Raw genomic sequence first — 22,039 nt, 5'->3', positions numbered from 1 at the left:
AATAAAAAAATAAATAATACATTACAACAACAACCACAAAAACAATAATAAAAACCAGTAAATCCGCTTTCCTCTCTGATTTTTGGTGTCATTTTTGCGACTGCACCTGGACTCCGGGATCCCTTTCTGGTCTCCCCCAGACAGGAAAGATACTGATGGGTGTGGAGTGGGCCCAGCCCAGGGCACATGAGGGAGTGAGGGGCCGGGGCACACGGCATACAAGGGCAGGCTGAGGGAACTCCTTTGGTCAGCACGAAGGAGAGAAGGCTCAGGGGTGGACCTGACAGCTGCCTGCAGCTGCCTGCTGGAAGGGAGTGGAGAAGATGAAGCCTGCGTCTTCTCTGAGGTGCTCTGTGGCAGAAACGTGAGCAGCACCAGGCCCACACTTGCAGGTGGAGACAGCCCAGGCAGCAAAAAGGAAAGGCTTCCACTAGAACACAGTTCCCAAAGCCCCGTCCAAACTGGCCTTAAACACTTCCAGGATGAGGCATCCTCTAGAGGATGGTGAAGATTTGTGCTCCTTCTCCAATCGCTTTGTCAATGCCCCCTTCCCTAGAGAGGGATCCCAGCTGCCTGGCTTCCCTGCCATCTAATACCAGGCTATTGGCTCCACTGTCCCAGCACCGGAGCAGCCAGGTGACAAGGTGCTCACCTGGACAATGACTGAAATCTTTTTGCATATCTTGTAGCTCATCCTGGGATAGGCATTGGGTAGCTATGGATGCTTTTATGATATCTTCCTCTTTGTCTTCCTGTTCCTCTGATGGCCCAGCCACTTTGTAGTAGCCTGCCTGGTTTTCTTCTTCCTCCCCAGTCTGAGTAGGAGTTCCTCCGCTTTCTAAAATACCTGACTTTTTCATCCATTGTTTCATCTTGGATACAAGGCAACTGACACTGGCACAGTTTGGTTCCCTGGCCCAGCTTTGGAGCCTGTCACAGGGACTGGAATGGCTGCAGGGTCCGTTGCAGGGGTTGGAACTGCTGCAGGGCCCGTTGCAGGGGTTGGAACAGCTGCAGGGCCCGTTGCAGGGGTTGGACTGCTGTTTCTCAGCTTTGCAAAGGCAGAACCTGTCTATTTCATTGGATCCAGCAAGGGGAAGTGCAAAGTCCTGCACCTGGGCAGGAGCAACCCCAGGCACCAGGACATGCTGGGAGTTGTCCAGCTACAAAGCAGCTTTTTAGGAAAAGACTTCGGGATCCCAGTGGACACCATAGCTGTGCTGACAGCATGTGCCATTGCAGCAAAGGCAGCTAATGGTATCCAGGGCTGTATTAGGCAAAGTGTTGCCAAAGGGCTGAAGGAGGTGATCATTCCCCTTTACTCAGCACTGTTGAGGCCACAGCTGCAGTGCCATGTCCAGTTCTGGTCTGCACAGTAGAGGAGTGATGTGGAGCTAATGGAGAGAGTTCAGCAGTGGGCTACGAGGAAGACTGAGGGACTGAAACATCTCTCCTGTGAGGAAAGGCTGAGAGAGCCGGGGCTGTCCAGCCTGGAGAAAAAAGGTTCTGGGAGGATCTTCCCAAAGGGCACTCATTGATGTATTCGAGAACTGCCCAAAGGGGGATCCAGGAAACTACAGGCCTGTCAGTCTGAGCTCGGTGCCAAGGAAGCTCATGGAGCTTGTTATCTCAAGTGCCATCTCGCAGCACTTGGAGGACAACCAGGTGATCAGGCCCAGTCATCATGGCTTTATCAAAGGCAGGTCCTGCTTTACAGCCTGATCTCCTTCTACAACAAGGTGATGCGCTCAGTGGATGGGGAAAAGGCTGTGGCTGTGGCCTACCTAGACCTCACTAAGGCTTTTGACACCATTTCCCTCAGCATTCTGCTGAAGAAGCTGGCAGCTCAAGGCCTGGGCAGTCGTATGCTTTCTTGGATTAAAAACTGGCTGTGTGGCCAGGCCTAAGGAGTTGTGGTGAATGGAGTTAAATCCAGCTGGAGGCCAGTCACTAGTGGTGTCCCCACAGCTCAGTGTTGGGGCCACTTCTCTTCAATATCCTTATCATTCATCTCAGCAAGGGGATCAAGTGCACCCTCAGTAAGTTTCCAGAGTGCTACTCTGCAAGTTAGGCGTGAGTGTTGATCAGCTCGAGGTAGGAGAGCTCTGCAGAGGGATCTGGGTAGGCTGGGCCATCATACACCTAATACCTTTTGACCTTTTTTGTGCAACTCTTATCCCAGTCAACAGCCCTTTGAGCTTCTGGAAACCTCTCAGTACGGTCAGCAATTACACAGCACATCATGAACACACACACGAGTTATTAAAGGTTAACAAATCCCATCTTGCTGCCAGTTTACAGTCATGTTTGCACACAGAACTCACTTTGCCCTGCTGTAAAAGTCACCTTTAATTCTCTTCATTACTTTTTAAGTATAAAACATTAAGGCTACAGGTAATTAAGATGACACCACAAGAACTCATTACGTTTTAATTGAGCTTCAGCAGTCCGCTTCCTAGAAAACACTACAAGTTCCTCCCAATAAACTTTGATGAAACAAAATTTGATTGCTACAAAAGTCTGCCTTGAGTCAATTATAACTTGCACTTTACCAGTTATTTTGTACTCTTCACGTGAAAAATTGTTAAGCGCTGCAGAGTACTGGTATTATAGCAGTGCCACCTGGCGGTTACCTCCTACCACTTTCTCTGTGTGCTGCTGATCGACTTCTCCTGGCCAGGCAGGAAGCTCTGGATTTCCACGAGGACCACCATTTGCCTGCAGCAGACGTCCGTGGCTCAGGCTCGCCCCGGGCACGGGCACTAACAAAGGACTAACAACGACATTTATATGAATGTATCAGAAGAAGACGCTGTCAAGTATGAGCAAGGAATTATCAGCATAACCCTTCCCCTATTTTTATCCTTCTGATTTCTCTTGAATGGTATATGCATCAATATACTAGAATCAACCCATAAAAGAACCATCCTTTGTGGTTTATTTTATTTTTATTTTTATTTTTTTTGAAATCAAAGAGCTAGAAATATTAACCATGAACATCCCCAAATGACTCATTTTCGTTCCTAAAATACTAAAAATCATTCACTATCCCAGCTTCTTGCATCTCTACTGAAAAGAATTCCATGATTATTTTAAACATTTCAGTATTTAAATACACTACATTAGCATGGACCTTTGATTTGAGAAGTTATTTTACTTTGGCATGCTTTAGTATTATACGTCACTATAGTGAAATTACTCTTCTAAACATTTTCCTTTCCAATCAACCATTTTTTTTGAAGTATTGGATAATGTTTTAAATTATATTTGTATTTACAAAAGCAGAATTTTATAATTCACTCGGGACTATCCAAAGAAATATCAACCACCTTTGAGTATTTCACATGAAAAAGATTTTTTTTTTATTTTTTAAATATTTCCATTTTCCAAGCAGCTACGACTTGCAGAAAACGGACTCCACAATCAGTAAGATTGTAAAGTAGGTATGTTTATTCAGCGCTGCGCAGCACGGGAGGGGAGGTAGTCCCACGAAAGTCGTGCGCACCTGACGCGGCAACTTGCCATAGTTACATGCAGCAAAGAGTTACATATGCATGAAGTTTCACAATACACCTATACATATTCATAACCTGTCCCGCTTCATATTAAAATTAGTTCCAAGGAGTCATTTCCATAAACTCCTCCCATCTGCGCTTGGGCAGTGTCTCCTGGTGTGGTCGTTGGGGTTCGTGGGGATGAAGGTTGATGACTCTTCCTCGTCACCGCTAGTTGACCTCTTGTCTTTTCTGCAGACTCAGTTGCTCCTTGGCTCTTGTCCATCCGCAGGACCAGTTTCTACCAGTTTCTTAAGACAGGCTCACACTCTTATTAGGAGACTGACCTTGGTAAGGGGCCCATGGCTTCTTGCTTTAGTTAATTTGTACAATGCACCATAGTTAGCAAAGACACTAAGTAGCATCCTAGCTTAATGCTGTCAGCGCTCTCTCTCTACTTGATAAGATTCTCCTAACTCCCTCTCTCAGCTATCGATGTATTTTACAGAAATAAATTGTTGCTTTGAAGAACAATAGGAGTTTCTAATTCTTTTGAATGCTACAAAAGTATCTTCCAGTACTTCATAGGAGAAGGTAGGAGAGCCTAAATCAGAATTCAGAGGGCTGGTTTGGAGAGCAATGCCCCACAAAAAGACTGCTTTACTCAGGTAGTCACAGCTGAAATTTCTAGATCTGCCCTGTTCCACTTGCACACAGGAACTTGCAGAATGAGGGCACACATTATCACAGGTTCAGCAGGGTTGATCTAATGAAATATATCTATCAAAACTATTAAATCACATTAGTCTTATTTGGGAAATTGTGTTAATGGGGGAAAAAATACCTCTGGGGCAATCTAGCACTGATTCTGTTTGTGGAAATGAACCAGGTGATGTTTCCCTGAGGGCATCTCAGTTTTTCCAGCAGGTAGGTGTGTCGGTCCCCTCCTCTCCACCCATACCTCACCACTCTGTTCAGCAGTGCGAGGTGGCAGGCAGCAGTTACAGTGCCACCACCTTCCCGTTCCAATGCTGGCACACTCCTTGTTTCTCCTTTGGCACTCTTTTGGTCAGCACGAAGGAGAGAAGGCTCAGGGGTGGACCTGACAGCTGCCTGCAGCTGCCTGCTGGAAGGGAGTGGAGAAGATGAAGCCTGCGTCTTCTCTGAGGTGCTCTGTGGCAGAAACGTGAGCAGCACCAGGCCCACACTTGCAGGTGGAGACAGCCCAGGCAGCAAAAAGGAAACGATTGTCCCCACAGGGGTGCTCAGACAGCTCCGGTGTCCAGAAAGGCTGCAGAGTCTCTGTCCTGGTGGGTAGCTGACCTTGACTGCACAAGGCTTCCACTAGAACACAGTTCCCAAAGCCCCGTCCAAACTGGCCTTAAACACTTCCAGGATGAGGCATCCTCTAGAGGATGGTGAAGATTTGTGCTCCTTCTCCAATCGCTTTGTCAATGCCCCCTTCCCTAGAGAGGGATCCCAGCTGCCTGGCTTCCCTGCCATCTAATACCAGGCTATTGGCTCCACTGTCCCAGCACCGGAGCAGCCAGGTGACAAGGTGCTCACCTGGACAATGACTGAAATCTTTTTGCATATCTTGTAGCTCATCCTGGGATAGGCATTGGGTAGCTATGGATGCTTTTATGATAACTTCCTCTTTGTCTTCCTGTTCCTCTGATGGCCCAGCCACTTTGTAGTAGCCTGCCTGGTTTTCTTCTTCCTCCCCAGTCTGAGTAGGAGTTCCTCCGCTTTCTAAAATACCTGACTTTTTCATCCATTGTTTCATCTTGGATACAAGGCAACTGACACTGGCACAGTTTGGTTCCCTGGCCCAGCTTTGGAGCCTGTCACAGGGACTGGAATGGCTGCAGGGTCCGTTGCAGGGGTTGGAACTGCTGCAGGGCCCGTTGCAGGGGTTGGAAACTGCTACAGGGCCCGTTGCAGGGGTTGGACTGCTGTTTCTTAGCTTTGCAAAGGCAGAACCTGTCTATTTCATTGGATCCAGCAAGCGGAAGCACACGCTGAGGTGTGGGGCTTGGTCAACAGCAGGAGTTCAGATCAGAATGATTTCAGAGTTTACTGTTCCAGACCCCAACCAGTAAACCCGTAAAGATGCTACTAGCAGATGTTTACCATGTTTGGAAATAGGGAATAGAAATGGGACTTTGCACGCTCTCAAACAGGACAGAGGCAAAGAGGTTTGTTGTACCGTACTCCCTAGCTCAGTTTTTGTTTTGCTTTTTTTTCCACTCTGGATCCTGTTATTGTATTTTCTAAACTTCAAGAAATAGGGAATGCCGCAGATACACCATGTATCTTGCACAGGGGGGATAATTTACCTCTCTGTACTTTCTAGCCCCACAAGCTAAGTATAAACAAACCTTCTTTGTCTTTTCTGTTTAGAGCATGAGTTAGATGTCTCTTAGCTGATACAGTAAATTAGTTTTGGCCCCACAGAAAATGTTTTCTGTGTTACTCTGAGAACTGAGACACTCTTGTTTCTACCGAATCCATGTTAGTCCAGATGAGATCAGTTAAAGTAGAACTAAAACCCCTCTCCCTCTTTTTCGAATGTTTCAGTGATCCAGTTCATGCTGCTGTTTCACACATAGCCTGCCCTGGAAGAGAAAATTCTTTAGCTGAACTGCACCTAAAAAGAATTATTTTATGGTCCACAAAAAAACCTTCAGACCTGACTGCACAGGTAACCACACAGAAACAAATGATTGGAATTTGGGTCTTAATTGCAATGTAAACTGAGTTTTATGATACGCACACATATTTAAGCAGTTCTTTTTGTTAAGGTCTAATCTCTTGGCAAACCTGTCTTCAAATCATTAACCTTGCTGGGCTGCTCAAGGCCCCTTTTTGCTGACACAAACAGCTAAGTCATCATTAGCACACTGTCCTCTTCTATCACAGGCTCTTTTACCCAGCTACCATGCAAGCTCCGATTAGTGCTGTAAGAGGCTATCATCTCTTTTAAAAGATAAGTCAATATTGACCATGTTTTCCAAGATAGAAATAGCTTCTGTTCATGTTTCCATATTACAGATGCAGAAAGCATTATGATTCTTTCTTTGATCTCTAGCACACTGCTACCTGTCTCCTGTTTCCTTCTTCTGTCTTCACAGTTAAAGGTCTGGCACCCTTCCCTCTGTTTAATGGAAACAAATAATAGTTGATGCACATTCATATATTTATTCTCAGTTTTCCAATCATCAGACACACCTATGTAGATTGGCAACAGATCTAAAACAACTGAAAAGGTACACAATTTTAAAAAACAAAATATAACACAACCATTCTTCATAAAATGCTTGGAAGTATTAATTTGGTAAAATATTCATCGGTGAGCGATTCTCTAGTACATCAGTTTATGATTTACTGAAATCGTTAGTTCAAACACACGGTCACACATCACCCAGAAATCCTAATGTCTGCCGTATTTTCCTTGCTTATCAGGTAATGGAATAAGAGGATGCTAAAATCATTCAGGATGGATACTTAGTTCCAACCTAGAGTTTTATTGAGCAGTACTTTAATTTCCTGGTGTGTGAGCTGTTAAACTTGCAGCTTTATTAAGATCCAAAGAAACGGCTTGCTTTTTTTTTTTTTTTTCTTTTATTAAAAGATTGCCTGTTAAAAGCTGTTTAAATAAAGCCAAACCTTTCACAACACCTGTGACAGAAGCAAGTATGGTAGTATCATTGGCTATTAAAAGAAAATTGCTGCACAATACAGAGATTTTTCCTGATTCCTGCTTTGAAGTAGAAGGAAAGATTATTTTTCTTTCTAAATGCTGTGCTTGAAGTCTGGATGTTGAGCTTGATCCTTTTATTCAAGGGTGGTGGTGGCAGATCATTCAGAAATGTCTTATTTCAAATTTGTATCGTTGTATTGGAGGATAATGAAGTTTGTGCTGCTGCTAAGCCATCTGCTGTTTATCATTTGGGAATCCTAAAACGTCAGGACACTGCGAATACTGCAATATAAAACGACAAGTTAGTGACTGTAGAAAACCCCTGTGACAACATCAGCACAATACTGCTGTTTCCTCTGAAAATCTAGGTTATTACTGTTAACCAGGGTACTCCTCACCTCCCCTGCCTCAGCTTGTAGGAAAGTGATGGAGCAAGGTCCAGCAAGCTGAATATACGTGGTATCAAATGAGGAAAGAAAGGGGGTAGGTGAGCAGATCTGAAGGCTGCCAGGAGGGTAGTGGAACCTTCAGCATTGGAAAGATAAGCATTTTCTTTCCATTAGAAGGGGTTAATTTTTGATCTAAAACCCCCTCAAAAATCTCTGTAAGTGGAGATACACCTGCTACAGTAAACCTAAAAAAATACCTCCAGGGTATAAGCATTCCCATTCACTTTTGAGGCATCTTTGTTTCTTTCTTTCTTTCTTTCTTTCTTTTTCTGATCAGGAACAGCATGCAATAAAATAATTAACTGAGCTCTACTGTGGCTCCTTTGTCAAGCAGGATATGTTGATTTCTGGTATGGATGATGGATGAAAGGGGCCAGAAATTTCATTTTTTCAAAAGTAGGGCTTGGCTTTCATCCCTCATCTGTTAGAGTGCAGCCGGCCTAAGGTATGGGGACAATGTGCATAGATCAGAGATAATCAGGAAGGTGATTAATTCCCTCTCTTGCAAGCGTTTAAAAGGGCAATCTGAACTTTCTAATGGTCTTGGCTAAACAATCATAGGTACACCGCAGTGGGATTCTTGCATGCTCTATGCAGAACACTGTGAACACTATTTCATTTAGTAAACACTAAAATGTTTGACTGAGTAAATGATCAGGGGCAACATGTCTCTGTCTTCAGGTTGACTGTCGGTATTTTAGCAAAACTGATGTTGTCTATGTCCTCGCCACTTCCCCTGTTTGCCACACTAAAATCCAAAACTGACATTTGCAGCACATCTAAAATAAGGACAGTCAAAAAATGGAGTAAGTGCTGCATAGTTAAAACCTGGGAACAAACCTAAAAGAAAGCATCAGGGGCAAAATTCTTCATCTGTTACATGATTTTTTTTGTGTTTAGAGCAAGTAATGCCTAAAAAATTGCTAGCAACTGACAATGAAAAGAAAAACATCAATATCATTCTCCAGACTGTGTAAGTTATAAAGAGCTAGAACCTTCAAAAAGGTAGCCCCCACATGTATTGAAATACTCAAAAGTATTTCCCACTTCCGCCAACAAGAATTTTCAGTTATTGCCATGGTGAATCCTTGTCAAACATCTCTGGCAAACAATATTTCTGATTTCAACATCCAGTGAAAACATAGTCTGAGTTGAACTCACAATATTTGAAGAATGCATGAGAGCCAGATTCTGAGTTTGCAAATACTAGTTGTGTATATACACAAAGTAGTTTCCCTTTTGAAAAAAAGCTCTAAAGTTTAGGGCAAGCTACCCAGTGACTTTAGGACTAATTGCACTGGGACTCTGTCCCTAACTCATAAGAAGAATGGTATTTTGCTTTTCCAGTAAATGTAGGTTATTTCTCTGTTCTGTTCCTCATCCTAAAATGTTTCCTGGAATGTGAGGTAACTGACTTCTGGTGCTCTGCAGATTGACATTTTCAGTTTCCTTGGGTTGCTTGCTCTTTTCCAAAGCACGGTGGGCACTGATTTGCTGATCTGTGTGGGTTTTTCTCCCTCTGCCACTCAGACTCTTTGCTCAAACTAGACAGGAAATAGAATCCAAAAGTTCCTCTGGAAGGAAATAAAACATCCCTTACATTTCAAAAGCTAAGGTGTTGCTACCTTTGTTACTACAGCTGCAGCTCATGGACACACAATATACTGGGCAAGATTAAGGGGCACAGTGCATTGCTTTCACCAGTCTCTGTCATGAAGTCAGTCATATTCTGTTACGGTACAGTTCTTATTTATACAGAACTTTTATAATTAAGCAGTGTTTACCTCTTCCCTGCCCTTAGCAGATCAAATCCTTCATTGATTTTACTGAAAGGAAGGGTGTGGGTTATTAATGGGTCCAGAACAAATTTTTTCTTCATGTAGTCAGCAACCAGCTTGGGGACTGAATCTTTACTCTTCCAGCCTGAAAGGAATCCACAGGCAATGTATAATGAACCATTAAATGCTTGTGAAAATGGGAAAAACAGGGACTTAAATTCTTAGATAAACTTTCTACAGCAGAATAGCATGATGAAATGTTGCAGTATATCTTTACCTTTGTAATACAGAGTGCCAGGAGGAAACATGATGCTGTATATAAGTGCAGCTAATCTACAGTGGAGTGGAATGCATATGACAAACCCAGCAAGTGCTTTACTGATACAAGACTAAGTTTCTGAAGTTTGAATCCTGAAAGAATCCAAACTTTTTTCCCACATGAAATACTGATTCAGGCTGTCTATTCATACTTTCATGCCCTCAGTAACACATAATTAAAAAAAAGCCACAGTGATGACATCTATGTTGGTAGCTAGAAACTTGATTGCCTAGACGAAATAGGGCAGCAAGGTATTTATTTTCTTAGAAGCAGTACTAAATAAAGCTCTCTCTAATAGCAGGATCCCCTTCCAGAAGAACTTAATTTGTCTTTCGTTATTTTATCCAGGTGTCTGCTGAATCTATCAGAGGAACTGGTTGCAAAAGGGAAAATCTCTTGTTGGAATTAAGCTTCCTCTGGCCTTCAGTTTTGTGTTCAGTGATCTAGGGCTCACTGAGTGTAGGAATCCCTGGAAGAGCCCAGAAAAGAGAAGGAACTGGGAGTGATGGCAGCTTGCTGGGGCCTGACCTTCATGGCAATCAGGTTTTTTTTGACTGCCAGTGTCCTCTGGGATTCTTGACTCTCCATCTTGTTCCCTGCTCTCTCTTCTTTTTCTCTTCCTCTGTCTTTTTATCCTTCTTATTCTCCATTTGTCTTTTTCTTGGTCTTTTTTTTTTTTTTTTTTTTTCTTTCTTTCCCTTTTTCTTCTTTTCTTTTCCTTCCCTTTCTTCTTTTCCTTTCTTTTTCTTTTCCTTTCTTTCCTTCTCTTTTTTTCCTTCTTCTTCTCTTTTTTCTCTTTTCTTTTCTTTTTCTTTCTCTTCCTCTTTCCTTTTTCCTTTTCCCCTTCCCCTTTCCCTTTCTTTCCCTCCTTTTTCTTCCCCCTTCCTTCTTCTTTCCCCCCCCCCTTTCCTCTTTCCCCCCCCTTTCCCCCCTTCCCCTTTTTCCCCCCCCCCTTTCTTTTTTTTCCCCTTCCCCTTCCCCCCTCCTTTCTTTCCCTTTTTCCTCCCTTTCCCTTTCTTTCCCTTCCCTTCCCTTTCCCTTCCTTTCCCCCCTTTAAAATAGTTATCAGTAGTATGTCCAGCTATCGGTAGTATAATAAGACAAGCTAAGCAGTGAATTTAGATACATCTGCTTTGATTCAAGATGATTTACAAGTTCCCAAGCCAGTTTAAATTGCATCTTTCCAAGTTCTTACCTCCAAAGACAGACCCTTTCCAGGTGCGACCACTGAAGAGGAGCATGGGGTCAAAAGTGATATTCTGTGCTGCAGGGGGCACTCCCACAATGACACTGACTCCATAGTTGTAGTGGCATGAGGCCAAGGCTGCAACCTGCATTTAAAACAGAGAGGGACGTGCCAGGGTCACGCAAGACCTGCCACTTGGAGCACAAACATTTGGTTCCTTCTCCTCTCAGGACTCAGCTTGCACTTCATGTTTTGTTATTGCAGTCACATCAAACAATTTCTCAAGCTCACGTCTTTTGTCTGCTGTCATGTTTTATCTTGTTCTGTTTCCTTACTTTGTCTTATTCATTAATGATAAGACACAGTTGGAAAGAAGATACAGAGTTATGTGAAATTTAGCCACCCTCCTTAGGCTCCCTTTCTATCAGAATATAGAGGGACTACATTTAAGCTCCCTTTCCAAAGTTTGTGAGTGTCCTTCTGTCCTTACATCTTAGTGGCAGATAGCCAGATTTCACACGTTTAAAGTTAGCTTCACAATTTGTCAGTGGCTCTCAGCCCTTCACCCTCGGTGCTTAGCTGGTTAGAGAAGAGAGAGCTAACAAGCTAATGCCTCTTTTGACATTTTTGGTTACATACCATGGTTTCGATACGGCCAATGACCTCGAAGGAGTAGTCCACGCCATAGCCAGTCATTCCAATCAGCACTTTGTGAATGGGCTCCTTGTAATCTTTAGGGTTAATGCAGTCGGGTGGCTCCCAGCTCCTTGGCCTTGGCAAACTTGTCACTATTGATATCAATGGCAATGATGCGAGAAGCTCCAGCCGCCTTGCAGCCCATGATAACAGAGAGGCCAACTCCTCCAAGGCCGAAGACAGCACAGGTAGAGCCTGCTTCCACCTATGGTAACCATATTAACACAGTATCCTGTTATCCTGTTACAGCCCAGGTAAAGTGCAACGCATGTTCTTACTATCAACATACTCACCTAAGCCAATTCTTCTAACTTAGATATCACACGTTAAAAAGAAATTTGCATATGCATACCCTACAAGTGTAGTAGCCAACTACGCTATTATAATCCTACTTGTGACTAAGGTAATTTGTTGCTAAAATATGTCTGAGACTAGGTCTTCATTACAGCACTCAGCTTCAGGTTTATAACCAGATTTTTTTTATGATGCTCTAATTCCAGTGGTGTTAAGATCTGTAGTGTCACTCTACTGGGGGTAGTGCCAGCTGTAAAAAGTCACATACAAGTACTGCTACAAATCATGAATTTTCCATGTATAGGCTCCCTGTATTCCTAGACTTAAGTTACAATAAAATAAATCATCTCATAACATTTTTCTAGGGGTAATACAGCTAGAGTTCTGAGAGAAAACCTAACAAATGGTAATAAGTTTTTTTAAATTGGATTTTGAATTGAAGATTCCTAAGTACCTTAGAGAAACGTAGGCAGGCAAAGAACTAGTATCTTCTTTCCAGCCTGAACTCTGCGAAAGGAGCCTATACGTCCTGGCTGCCATGCTGAAGACCTGTTTGCAGGCCACACAATCCTGAATGGCCCAGAAACGCCCATGGTACTTACCTTTGCAGTCTGCAGAGCAGCCCCATAACCAGTTGAGAATCCACAGCCGATCAGACAAATTTTTTGTGGAGGAGCAGCAGAATCGATTTTGACTGCAGCAGTTTCATGCACTACTGTGTATTCAGTGAAGGTGCTTGTACCAATAAAATGGTGAACTGGTTTTCCCTTACAGGTAAACCTAGTGGTGCCATCAGCCATTAAGCCAGCAGCTGAACCAATGCTGTTTGAAAGATAACCAGAAATAATGGCAAATGAGATCTGTTGGATGCGGTCAGTTCTGTGTAAATTAAAATCAAATAAGGGCCACAGGTAACCCAGGAAACTCACTCATTTTTAATGCACATATTACCCTTGGAGCTTAAGCAAGCGCTGCATTCCCCACACTGTGGAATGAAGAGTGGAATGACCTTGTCTCCTAGAAAGAAAACAGTGATGACAGGGGTGTTAAAGAAAGAAAAAAAGGCAAAAGGCATGCAGGAAGCATGCAGGTAAAAACATAAAACAAGCATATTTTATCCATAGAAAAATGTGCACTAGTAGTGCAGTGCTGAACTTATTTCCTTCATCTGCCCTCATGCTGTTGGAAGATAAACCATCTCTCTGATGTAAACAACATCATTAATGCACTTATGACAACTACTTTCAACATGCAATATCCCTGGTGTCTTTCATAAAACTGAGTCTTAGCTCTGATATAAAATCTTGCTAGCTGCTGCCATTCACCAAGTACTCATTCAGCAGTTTTTTGCATCTTCTACTTAAAAATAATGCTACGCAGGTGAGGAAATGGAGATAAAACTGACATCCATCAGGACAGGAGGCTGACATGCTAAGATAACAGAGCTGTAAACTGCATGTAGAAAGAATGGGAAATTATTAATTTCCCAGCCCTCTTGTGTCCCTTTCTTATTTGCAGTCCTATTACTGTTGCTTTGGAGTAAAGGCAGGTAAAATATTTTTCAGAGAAGCACTGATACACACAAGGTAAGACATCTGTAATTCTCTAGCACAATGTGAATAGCAAAGTAGCAGCTACATCCTCAGTGCAATTTTTCACTGCTGTACATTTTCCACAGCAATAAAGTATGGTAAATCCAGAACAATCCCTAGACTGATAATTCCTAATGCAGATCAATTTGTGATGTGGCAGTTTTGAAATGTGGCTAGTATGTGATGTCTTCGAAGGCAAAGGAAATCTTTGATTTTTACTAAAAAGTGGAAAATGACCTACAGAACATAAAATGTATGCACATGCATGCACACACACCACAACCCCCACTTTATTTAGAACTTTTTGTTGTAAGCTTAGTAATCATTCTGGTAAAACAGCTTTGCATGTCTTTTTTAGAAATCAGAGTTGTAAATTTAGCAACATCAGAGAAACATGACTGTGTGCGTGTTCAGACCTGCTGTTTCAGCTCACCTGGAAACACATGGCAGCTAGCATTAAACAACAGAGTGATTTATAAAGTTTTTGAACCAAAACTTAAGAGAAAAAGCAGCCAGGGCTATAATTGAATTTTGAAATACACATATTTCTTTGGAGTAAAAACAAATCAGAGATCTCAAATAAAATTTGTTCTCATCACACATACCAACCTGCTTTGGACAGACTTCATAGCTGCAGCCAGTACAAACAAAGACAGTAGAAGTACAGAGGTGTTAAAAGTGAACTACTTAGGTAGTTTAACAAACTGCCTGGATAAAATTCAGCATTTCTACACAGATTTAGCTCACTGCATATTTCTTCTTAGCCCTTGTTAGAATTTGTTAAATCCTGGAAAATTGTAGTGAAATGCTGTCGAATCTTGCAGCAGGTTAGAGGAAAATCAACACCTTTTGCTGACTTCTGTATCTACTGTCTGTGGTTCACAGAGGATGCAGTGTGAGGATTATCCTGTGGGAATGTGTGCTTAGAGCCATCCAGCAGAAGGAGAGAGCCCTTGGTGAACAGTGCTGCTGGCACTGTCTTCATTGCTCACTTCAGCACTGACGCTGAACCGAAGCAAACCTGCAGCAGAGAGGGCATCCCAGTTGTGTCCTGATACTCTTAAAATGAAATAATGAAACACGAAGACCTAAGTTCTGATCTACTAAAGTTAATAGATTATTTAGATGTTAGGAGAATGAAGGTGCTTTAACATGTTGTCTAATGCTTTTTCCCAAGGTACGACAAACTATACTTTTATTATTCTTGAGAGAGATTAGTTGTATAAACTGTGATTACAAAACCTTCAGCCAATACCTGTTTTCCTCTGACCAAGAGCAGAGAACCTACAGGAAAAGCACGATACCGGTGGAAAGCAAGGTGCAGATGTTTTTGTCAAAAGCAAATGAAATGGAATGCAAAAAATCTGAAAATAAATCGAGACTGGGAACACAGAAAGATGTGAACAAACAGCACATACTGGTTTTTAAGATATCCTTGAAAAGACTCAGAGTTGGAACACACTCAGCAATACAAGTATTCATGCACATAACAATCTTGACATAAACAGGAGTCTGAAAACTCAGCACAAGGTTTGTGTTCAATATTATGCTGTTTCATACCTGGCTTTAACGAAGTTACTCCCTCCCCAACACTCTCCACAACACCAGCCGCCTCATGCCCAAGAATTATTGGGAAAGGCATAACCAGTCCTCCAGTTACCACGTGGTCATCGGAGCGACAGATCCCCGTGGCCAAGATCTGATTTAGAGGAATGACAAGAATGCTTCAGCATTTATCTATGTCATGTCACATACAGAAGTCAACATATGTCATATATTTGGAGCAGCCACTTGCTTCTCTCCAAAATCACATATGCACACAATAAAACTAATCTAAATTCATGCCTTTGATTATGTGACTCACGATTTTCCTCATTTGTATTGTTTCAGCCAAAAAATTTCAGCCATACGTAGTATTCTACATTGCATTTTGCCTTTTCTTACATTCAGCACAGCCGTATTTCTTTTAAAACTTTCAAGTATGCCTTTACAACTTTTATTTTGACAAGTGCAGCCATTGACACCATGTGAGGAAACCTCTCTTGAGCAACGCTTGAAACTGCTCTAAAATGAAAACATCTGACTGTATCAGATGCTCAATACCCAGATAAAAAAGGAGGCACCCAGCCATGCTGAGTGATTTCCTAGCACGTATTCTAAGAAAGTAAAGGAGAAATTCTTGCTTCCTGGGGATTCAGATTTTTGCCTTCTTGCGTGTTATTAAAAAACAAACAAATAAAAACCTGACTCGTGATCACACTTAGGACTTGAAGTATGTTCCATAGTATCTCCTGAATAGTAACTACTCACCTAGTGAATATTTTCCAAGACTGGATCCTAATAATCTCTAGAAATAATTGTGACTAACAGCAAGATTGAATGCAATTCATAGCACTTATTTTTAAGTACCTTAATGCGAACTTCATGTGTTTTTGGTGGGGCAACTTCCACTTCTTCGATAGAAAATGGTTTATTGGCTTCCCACAGTACTGCTGCCTTGCATTTAATAACCTGCAAAAAGAGCAAAGGAAAAGGGAATGGCACTTGCACTGGGAAGGTCACCACACCAAGACAGATTCTTACATTTCTACATGCAAAATTCCTGCTCGTTTCTTGGGTACAGGGAAAACTAGAGAGAAAAAAACAAGTGAACAAAAACCACAACCAATACCAAAGTAACTGTATATAAGCCCATGTTTTTTTCCCACCAAGATCACACCTGGCTTTGTTCATATCTCTGCTCCCACATTCAGTCCTGCTCTTTCTTTGCGGTGTCTGCTCCTCCCACAGCTTTAAAGGACTCCAGGCCATGGAATAAGGTTTTCCATGTCTCCCTTATGGGGAACAGTGACTCCATTAAATTCTACTGGCTGCAAGTGTTCAGGTGGAATCGTCTTGACAATGCAAGAAGTTCAGTGCATGCCTAAGCATCCTGCATGAGCAGGGGGGACTCTCGTGCAGTCTAGCACCACTGTGCTGAACAATTCTGGTGAAGAACAATAGCAACCTTCTCATATCAAAGCTTTTGAAGTAAAAACAGATGTCTAATTAGCAAGAACTTGTCAACTGGTAATGAAGAAAACAAGCACTAGGAAATAATAGACATATGAAATAAAATAGCACACTCTGAGCAGGCAGACACAAAGTGGGAATGAGCACAGTGTTTTGAAAAAGACACTCGAGAGACATCCGCACTAAATTTAATGCTTCACATGCCAAGCGCAAGTGTGATCAGTAAAAAATTTACAAGTAAAGCCAAAGATCAAAGGGCAACATTTAGAGGGCAAAGGAAATGTCTTTGGAAAAAAAGGGCTTTATGTTTATACTCTCTTGCACACCACACGATAATGATTACACAACTTGCAAATGCAAAGCTTAAAGAACAAAAAGTAGCCAATAACCGTGGACTGCTGAGAACAAATATATCTCTCATTACAATTAGACATTGGTTAACTCTGCTCTGTTCTGATGGCTGATTCCCTGTGAAATTTTGTCAGCCATAACAGGATCCCACAGATGCACCAACTTGCACATTCTCACCCAACTGATCTATTACAGCAAGAACTGTCTGGAGTCACAGCATTTTCATTTTTTTTTTCTATTCCTGTTTTCCACCAGCCTGACAAGTCAGTGCAGCACAGGGAGAGTAAGTTGCAGAAACACACCCTTTTACGAAGGATAAAGATCATGCTGCATGACCAAGTAATCTGCACGGTAACTCATGTATTAACTCCAAGACAAACACGGTGAAAACAAAGTGGTTTAGGTCCACCTCAATACTTTATTTATCTTGCTCATTCAAAGGCTGAATGGAGGGCCAAACTTGCTGATTTTACCTCCGCATGAATTAAAATTAATTTTGTACTTGCTGTATCTTGAGTTAAACTTTAACTTGAGTTAAAGAAAGCCTTATTTTTTTTCCTCTCTCTTGTTTTGTTCAGTTTTGGAGTAGTAAAGACAACTGGCGGCACACAGTCCTGGTACTTTCTTAAGGCACATTCCAGCAAGGTTCATTCCTTCAGTCATTTTCCATGTATGGCTTCCTGTCCATTGACCATTCTGCCACATTTCAGTGTATTTTAGCATCTCTCAGGTAGCCTGAGAAGCTTGATACACTGACATCAGCAGCGGTAACAACCTCACTGTCTCTCATCACTTTCTATCAAAGATGTAAATACTCATTTCAGTCCCAGCTCAGTACTGCATTGCATGTGATACGTACTTCAGTCTTCATTAGCTTAACCCTTAAACTCATTATATCCGTATTCAAACTTAATGACTGTCTTAACATAAACAAACCCTGAAATATAACACAATGTTTTCTGAAGACAAACCATTAATAAACTGATAGGAAATGTCAAGAAGCTAATAATAGTTTGAACCAGCCTTGGATCTCAGAATGGAAATCAACACAGTAAATACATTTATGTATCTCAACACTCACTACATTATATTCTATATTAGCCCATCCAATCAGAGATTAAAATTAGCTTGCTCACCCTGGGGTGACTTAATTCTCATTCTAGCACCATTAGCTTATGTTGCCTCAGTATTTAAAATAAATACATAAATAAATATTGCCTTGAAGAGTGTAATAACCATCTCCTAGGAGCATACAGCGTTCTGCAAGGAAAGGCAGCTCTACCATACAAGCTTTCTCCGAAACTGCCATTTATGCCATACTACCAGTATTTGTGGTGTCCCTGTAAAAACTGCATTTAAAATACATTACTTAGCTGCAGCAAAAAAAAAAAAAAAAAAAACTTTTCTAAAAACATTTCTGCTTACTTTGCCTGCTGTGCTCATGTTGACTGGCGCGTCTGTTTCAGATCTTGCTACCACTGATTTCTTGTGCCAAGGATTGGGTCAGCTGCGAAGTGGTCAGGTTGCTGATTCCGCAGGTGCTGTCCAATACACTAGAAGCTTGTCTAGCAAAGTGCTCCTGCAAGTGCATTGTTCTGACCTTTTAGCCAAGCTGCCAAGCTCAGAGTCCCACCCCTTAAACATCCAAAGCACTAGAAAAAAAATAAGCCACCCATCTGCTGAAATCTTGGTTTTCCCAATTCCTTTGTCAGGCTCATCCCCACCCTTTTCACATCCCATCGGTGGCTGGCCTCAGCTGGAAGCTGTCCCCTCCTTCCACCTTGCCAGGAGGCTGCCCTCCGAGCCTGCAGCTCTCAGTGCAACTGTGGGAGCAAGGAGAAAGGGGGAGCGCTGCTCTTGATCTCACAGAGGCAGGGTCATGGGAACACGAAGGCTTTGTTGAATTATTTTGTTGACACTCTTAAGAGCTCAGCTGATGAACTAGAACATGTTATTGTGCAAGATGCTTAAGAAATATACACTGTCAATCTGCTCCCCTAATTGCTCCTCCAATTCCTTAGTTTTACAGTCTGGCTACTCATTAATCTGTTGGACTGTCTTTCAGTGATCACTGACCAAGGCCAACGAGCTGATCATGCTGATGGGAAAACAAAAATCAGTAAGCTGGCCAGAAGCTGAGAGGATGCGTGTTTCTTACGACGTGCAACACTGCTGATTTCACAAGAGACCGCCTGACCTGTTGGATCTGCCAGCTCCAGCAAGCCCAGGTCCCTCTGCTCCTCAGGCACCCACGCACTTACCCTCTCCTGACACAACATCTAGGGGTTGTGCTGCCCACGGATCACGAGTGGAAAACAGAGGTGCAGGTGCATTTAAGGGCTCCGTGCTCCTTTGAATCAGGTTAAGGCTCCCATACCAATAGGCAAGGGCAGGACACCTCCTGAAAGCAGGGATCACCATGGGCAGGCTGGAGAGTTCCTCCAGGCTTCTTTCTATTTTAATATATATAAATATATTTTTTTCCAAATACTAGATTTTTTAAAAATTATTTTATTTTATTTTATTTATTTATTTTAAGATTTCTATCTTTACAACACAATGAAAGGCTGGGTGGTGGTCAGCACCACAAGCCTTTGCTGTGGATTTCAAGCTTCATCTATTTTCAAATTATTTCCAACACTTTGAAATCAAGATTTTGCCTTCAGAAACAAGCAAAAAAGAAATAAAATACTGCATATAACCTAAGTAATAAGTACTAAGTACAGCAGTCTCTCAGAATTACCTGTATGATTAATTATTTCAAGAAGGTGTAGAGAAAGAGGAGCTTGGGAGAAATATGGCAGATATATGTAATGTCAGGTGAATGCTTTGGGGATGACAACAGAGTGCAAGAGGCAGAAGAGGTCCAGCCAGCTAGGGATGCAAACCATGTTTGGCCCAGGCTAGAAAAGTAGAGATCAAGAGCCCCTGCTATACTGTTTCCAAGACCCACAGATTAAAAAAGAAGAGGGTGTGATCTGAGGCTTCCTATGCAAAAGGGCTCACAGAGTCCATAGGTGGTGACCTGGCTTACCTCCAGGGAATGGCAGACCTCGGGGTACTCATCCATAGGGGCTGCTCTGCTGTTGCAGTCTCCCCACTCCCCAGTGCTTTTACAGTATAACAGTTCTGCTTTATACAGCAGTGGTCATAATTCATCTCAATGGATGCTTCTTGAAAATAAAGAGCTACAGATGGCACAGAAATTTCATTTGCTTTCAGCAAAGTTCATAGGGAACCTAATTTCATAAATATATTGATTTCCAATAATGCTGCTGATCAGCCATGACTGCTTGCAGTATAGCAGATGCTACATGATGTGCTTACATGCTTTGTTAGATGTGTAATCTTCGTGGCACATCTAAGGCAAAGGAATCTCAGATAAGCCCTGCGTTGGCCAAGCTCACACATGGACACTATGACTGACCCATTATGTAACTGGAAGCAACAAATGCCTTCTCCCGTGTACTGCTTACAGCAAGGCACTGACACCAACTCACTGCCAAGACAAAGATTATGCAGATAATCACCATGTCTGAAAGAAGGGGCTGCAGCTCCTTGGTTGCTATACAAAACGGGCCAGGTTAGCTTGCATTCTCCCTCAAGAAGGCACTTGAACATGGACTTGTAACAACCTTGCTCTGAGCTCCGCCAGCTAGCCAACAGAGACTTCATGCTACAAGTTTGACACATCAGCTGAGAAAGACTGTGCATGTGGATGGCCAACTTCGAAAAGCAAAAAAGACTCATTCCTCACTCAGCTAAAGGGAAATCTGCTCCCCAGCTTGCCTGTGTACCCCACATAACCATACATCTCTGAGAGTGGGGTGATGGCTGAAGAGCCCAAAGTAGAAGGCTGGGCACCTCTAGGAAAGGGCAGGCAATACTACAGTCTTACATGTTGCCTTGTTCTGTCAAGTTGAAAATTTTTGAGGTGTGTTGCTATTAGAGAATTGGTATTGTAACACAAAATGTCAGCACAAATATAATGTGTTGAAAAAGCCTCCAAGTTCTCCCACTGAGGCCTTCAACGTAGAAGATACATTCTGTGTACTCTGCGTAGAAATAAACCCAAAACAACATGGCTTACCTCCCTGTGCTGTGATGACTTCTTTCACAAAGCCTCGGGAGGCAGGACCTAGTGACTTTACTTTAAAAAAAAAAAAAAATTGCAACAGAATGAAGAATTTCTAATCCAGTCTATCCCTTGACAGCTGTCTTTTTCCTTTTTTCCAAAGTTCCCAGCTATTTTTCATTATCAGTTTCTTCTTTGTTCCCTTTGTGCTCCCTTTCCGCTCAAAACTCCCCTCATGTCCTCACCTTTTTGCATGCCAATTCCATGAAATGTTTTTCCAGGGAATGGAGTGGAAGCCACCTGGAAACCATCTCCTTTTGCCAGACTGGATGCCTCCTGCTGGGAGCACTGGGCAGTGGATCCTGTCTGCAGGTGTAGGTGGCACAGTCTTTAGGAAAAAAGTGTCAAGAAAAAGGACTGCACATGGAACCATTGAAACACAAGCCGACTTGCATAACTGTGTTGCAGAAACTGCTTTATCTGCATTGCTCTGCCAGATTGCTCAAGATGCTTGGAGTGGGGCTTGGGGACAAGGCATGCAGCAGCCCCAGAATGCAGGGAACCTGCAGTGCTGCCCCTTTTCGGTTTGCTCTTGCTCAATGTTTTGATTTGGCACTGCCACAAAATACTAACTGCTCCCTAGACCCCATCCTGTTCCCCTCTAGGGCAGTTAACTACACAAGTATGTTTTCTTTAAGCTTATCTACTTAATCTATTCCTCTTTATGCAATTAAAACATAAGTAATCGCTACCAGCCTTTTATCTAATTTGTCCATCTCAACACGTTGCACTAATATTCCCTAAGTTGCGTCAACGGCTTGATGCCCAGGTGGAGGCCAGTGATGAGTGGTGTTCCTCGTGGGTTGGTATTGGGACCAGTACTGTTTAATGTCTTTCTCGGTGACATGTACAGTGGGATCGAGTGCACCCTCAGCAAGTTTGCTGATGACACCACGCCGAGTGGTGCAGTCAACACACTGGAGGGAAGGGATGACATCCAGAGGGACCTGGACAGGCCTGAGAGGTGGGCCTGTGAGGACCTCATGAAGTTCGACAATGCCCTTCAAGTGCAAGGTCCTGCATCTGGACT

At 42.6% G+C, this 22,039-nt stretch overlaps 1 protein-coding gene across 1 annotated transcript; it reads right to left on the bottom strand.

Annotated features, from left to right (window-relative positions):
- Positions 1-7,398: 7,398 nt before the first annotated feature.
- Positions 7,399-18,317, bottom strand: LOC118243545 (alcohol dehydrogenase 1). The gene is given in 10 exon segments (XM_035537690.1): positions 7,399-7,479; positions 9,431-9,569; positions 10,939-11,074; positions 11,569-11,679; positions 11,681-11,830; positions 12,522-12,741; positions 12,849-12,936; positions 15,072-15,210; positions 15,921-16,022; positions 18,300-18,317. Coding segments are annotated over 10 exon segments (1,128 nt in total). The 3' UTR covers positions 7,399-7,454.
- Positions 18,318-22,039: the final 3,722 nt, after the last annotated feature.

Source organism: Cygnus atratus, chromosome 4 (genome assembly GCF_013377495.2).
Source record: "Cygnus atratus isolate AKBS03 ecotype Queensland, Australia chromosome 4, CAtr_DNAZoo_HiC_assembly, whole genome shotgun sequence".
Classification (NCBI taxonomy): Eukaryota; Metazoa; Chordata; class Aves; order Anseriformes; family Anatidae; genus Cygnus; species Cygnus atratus.
Note: the sequence above shows the minus strand (reverse complement) of the source record. Positions and strands in the feature narration are given on the sequence as shown.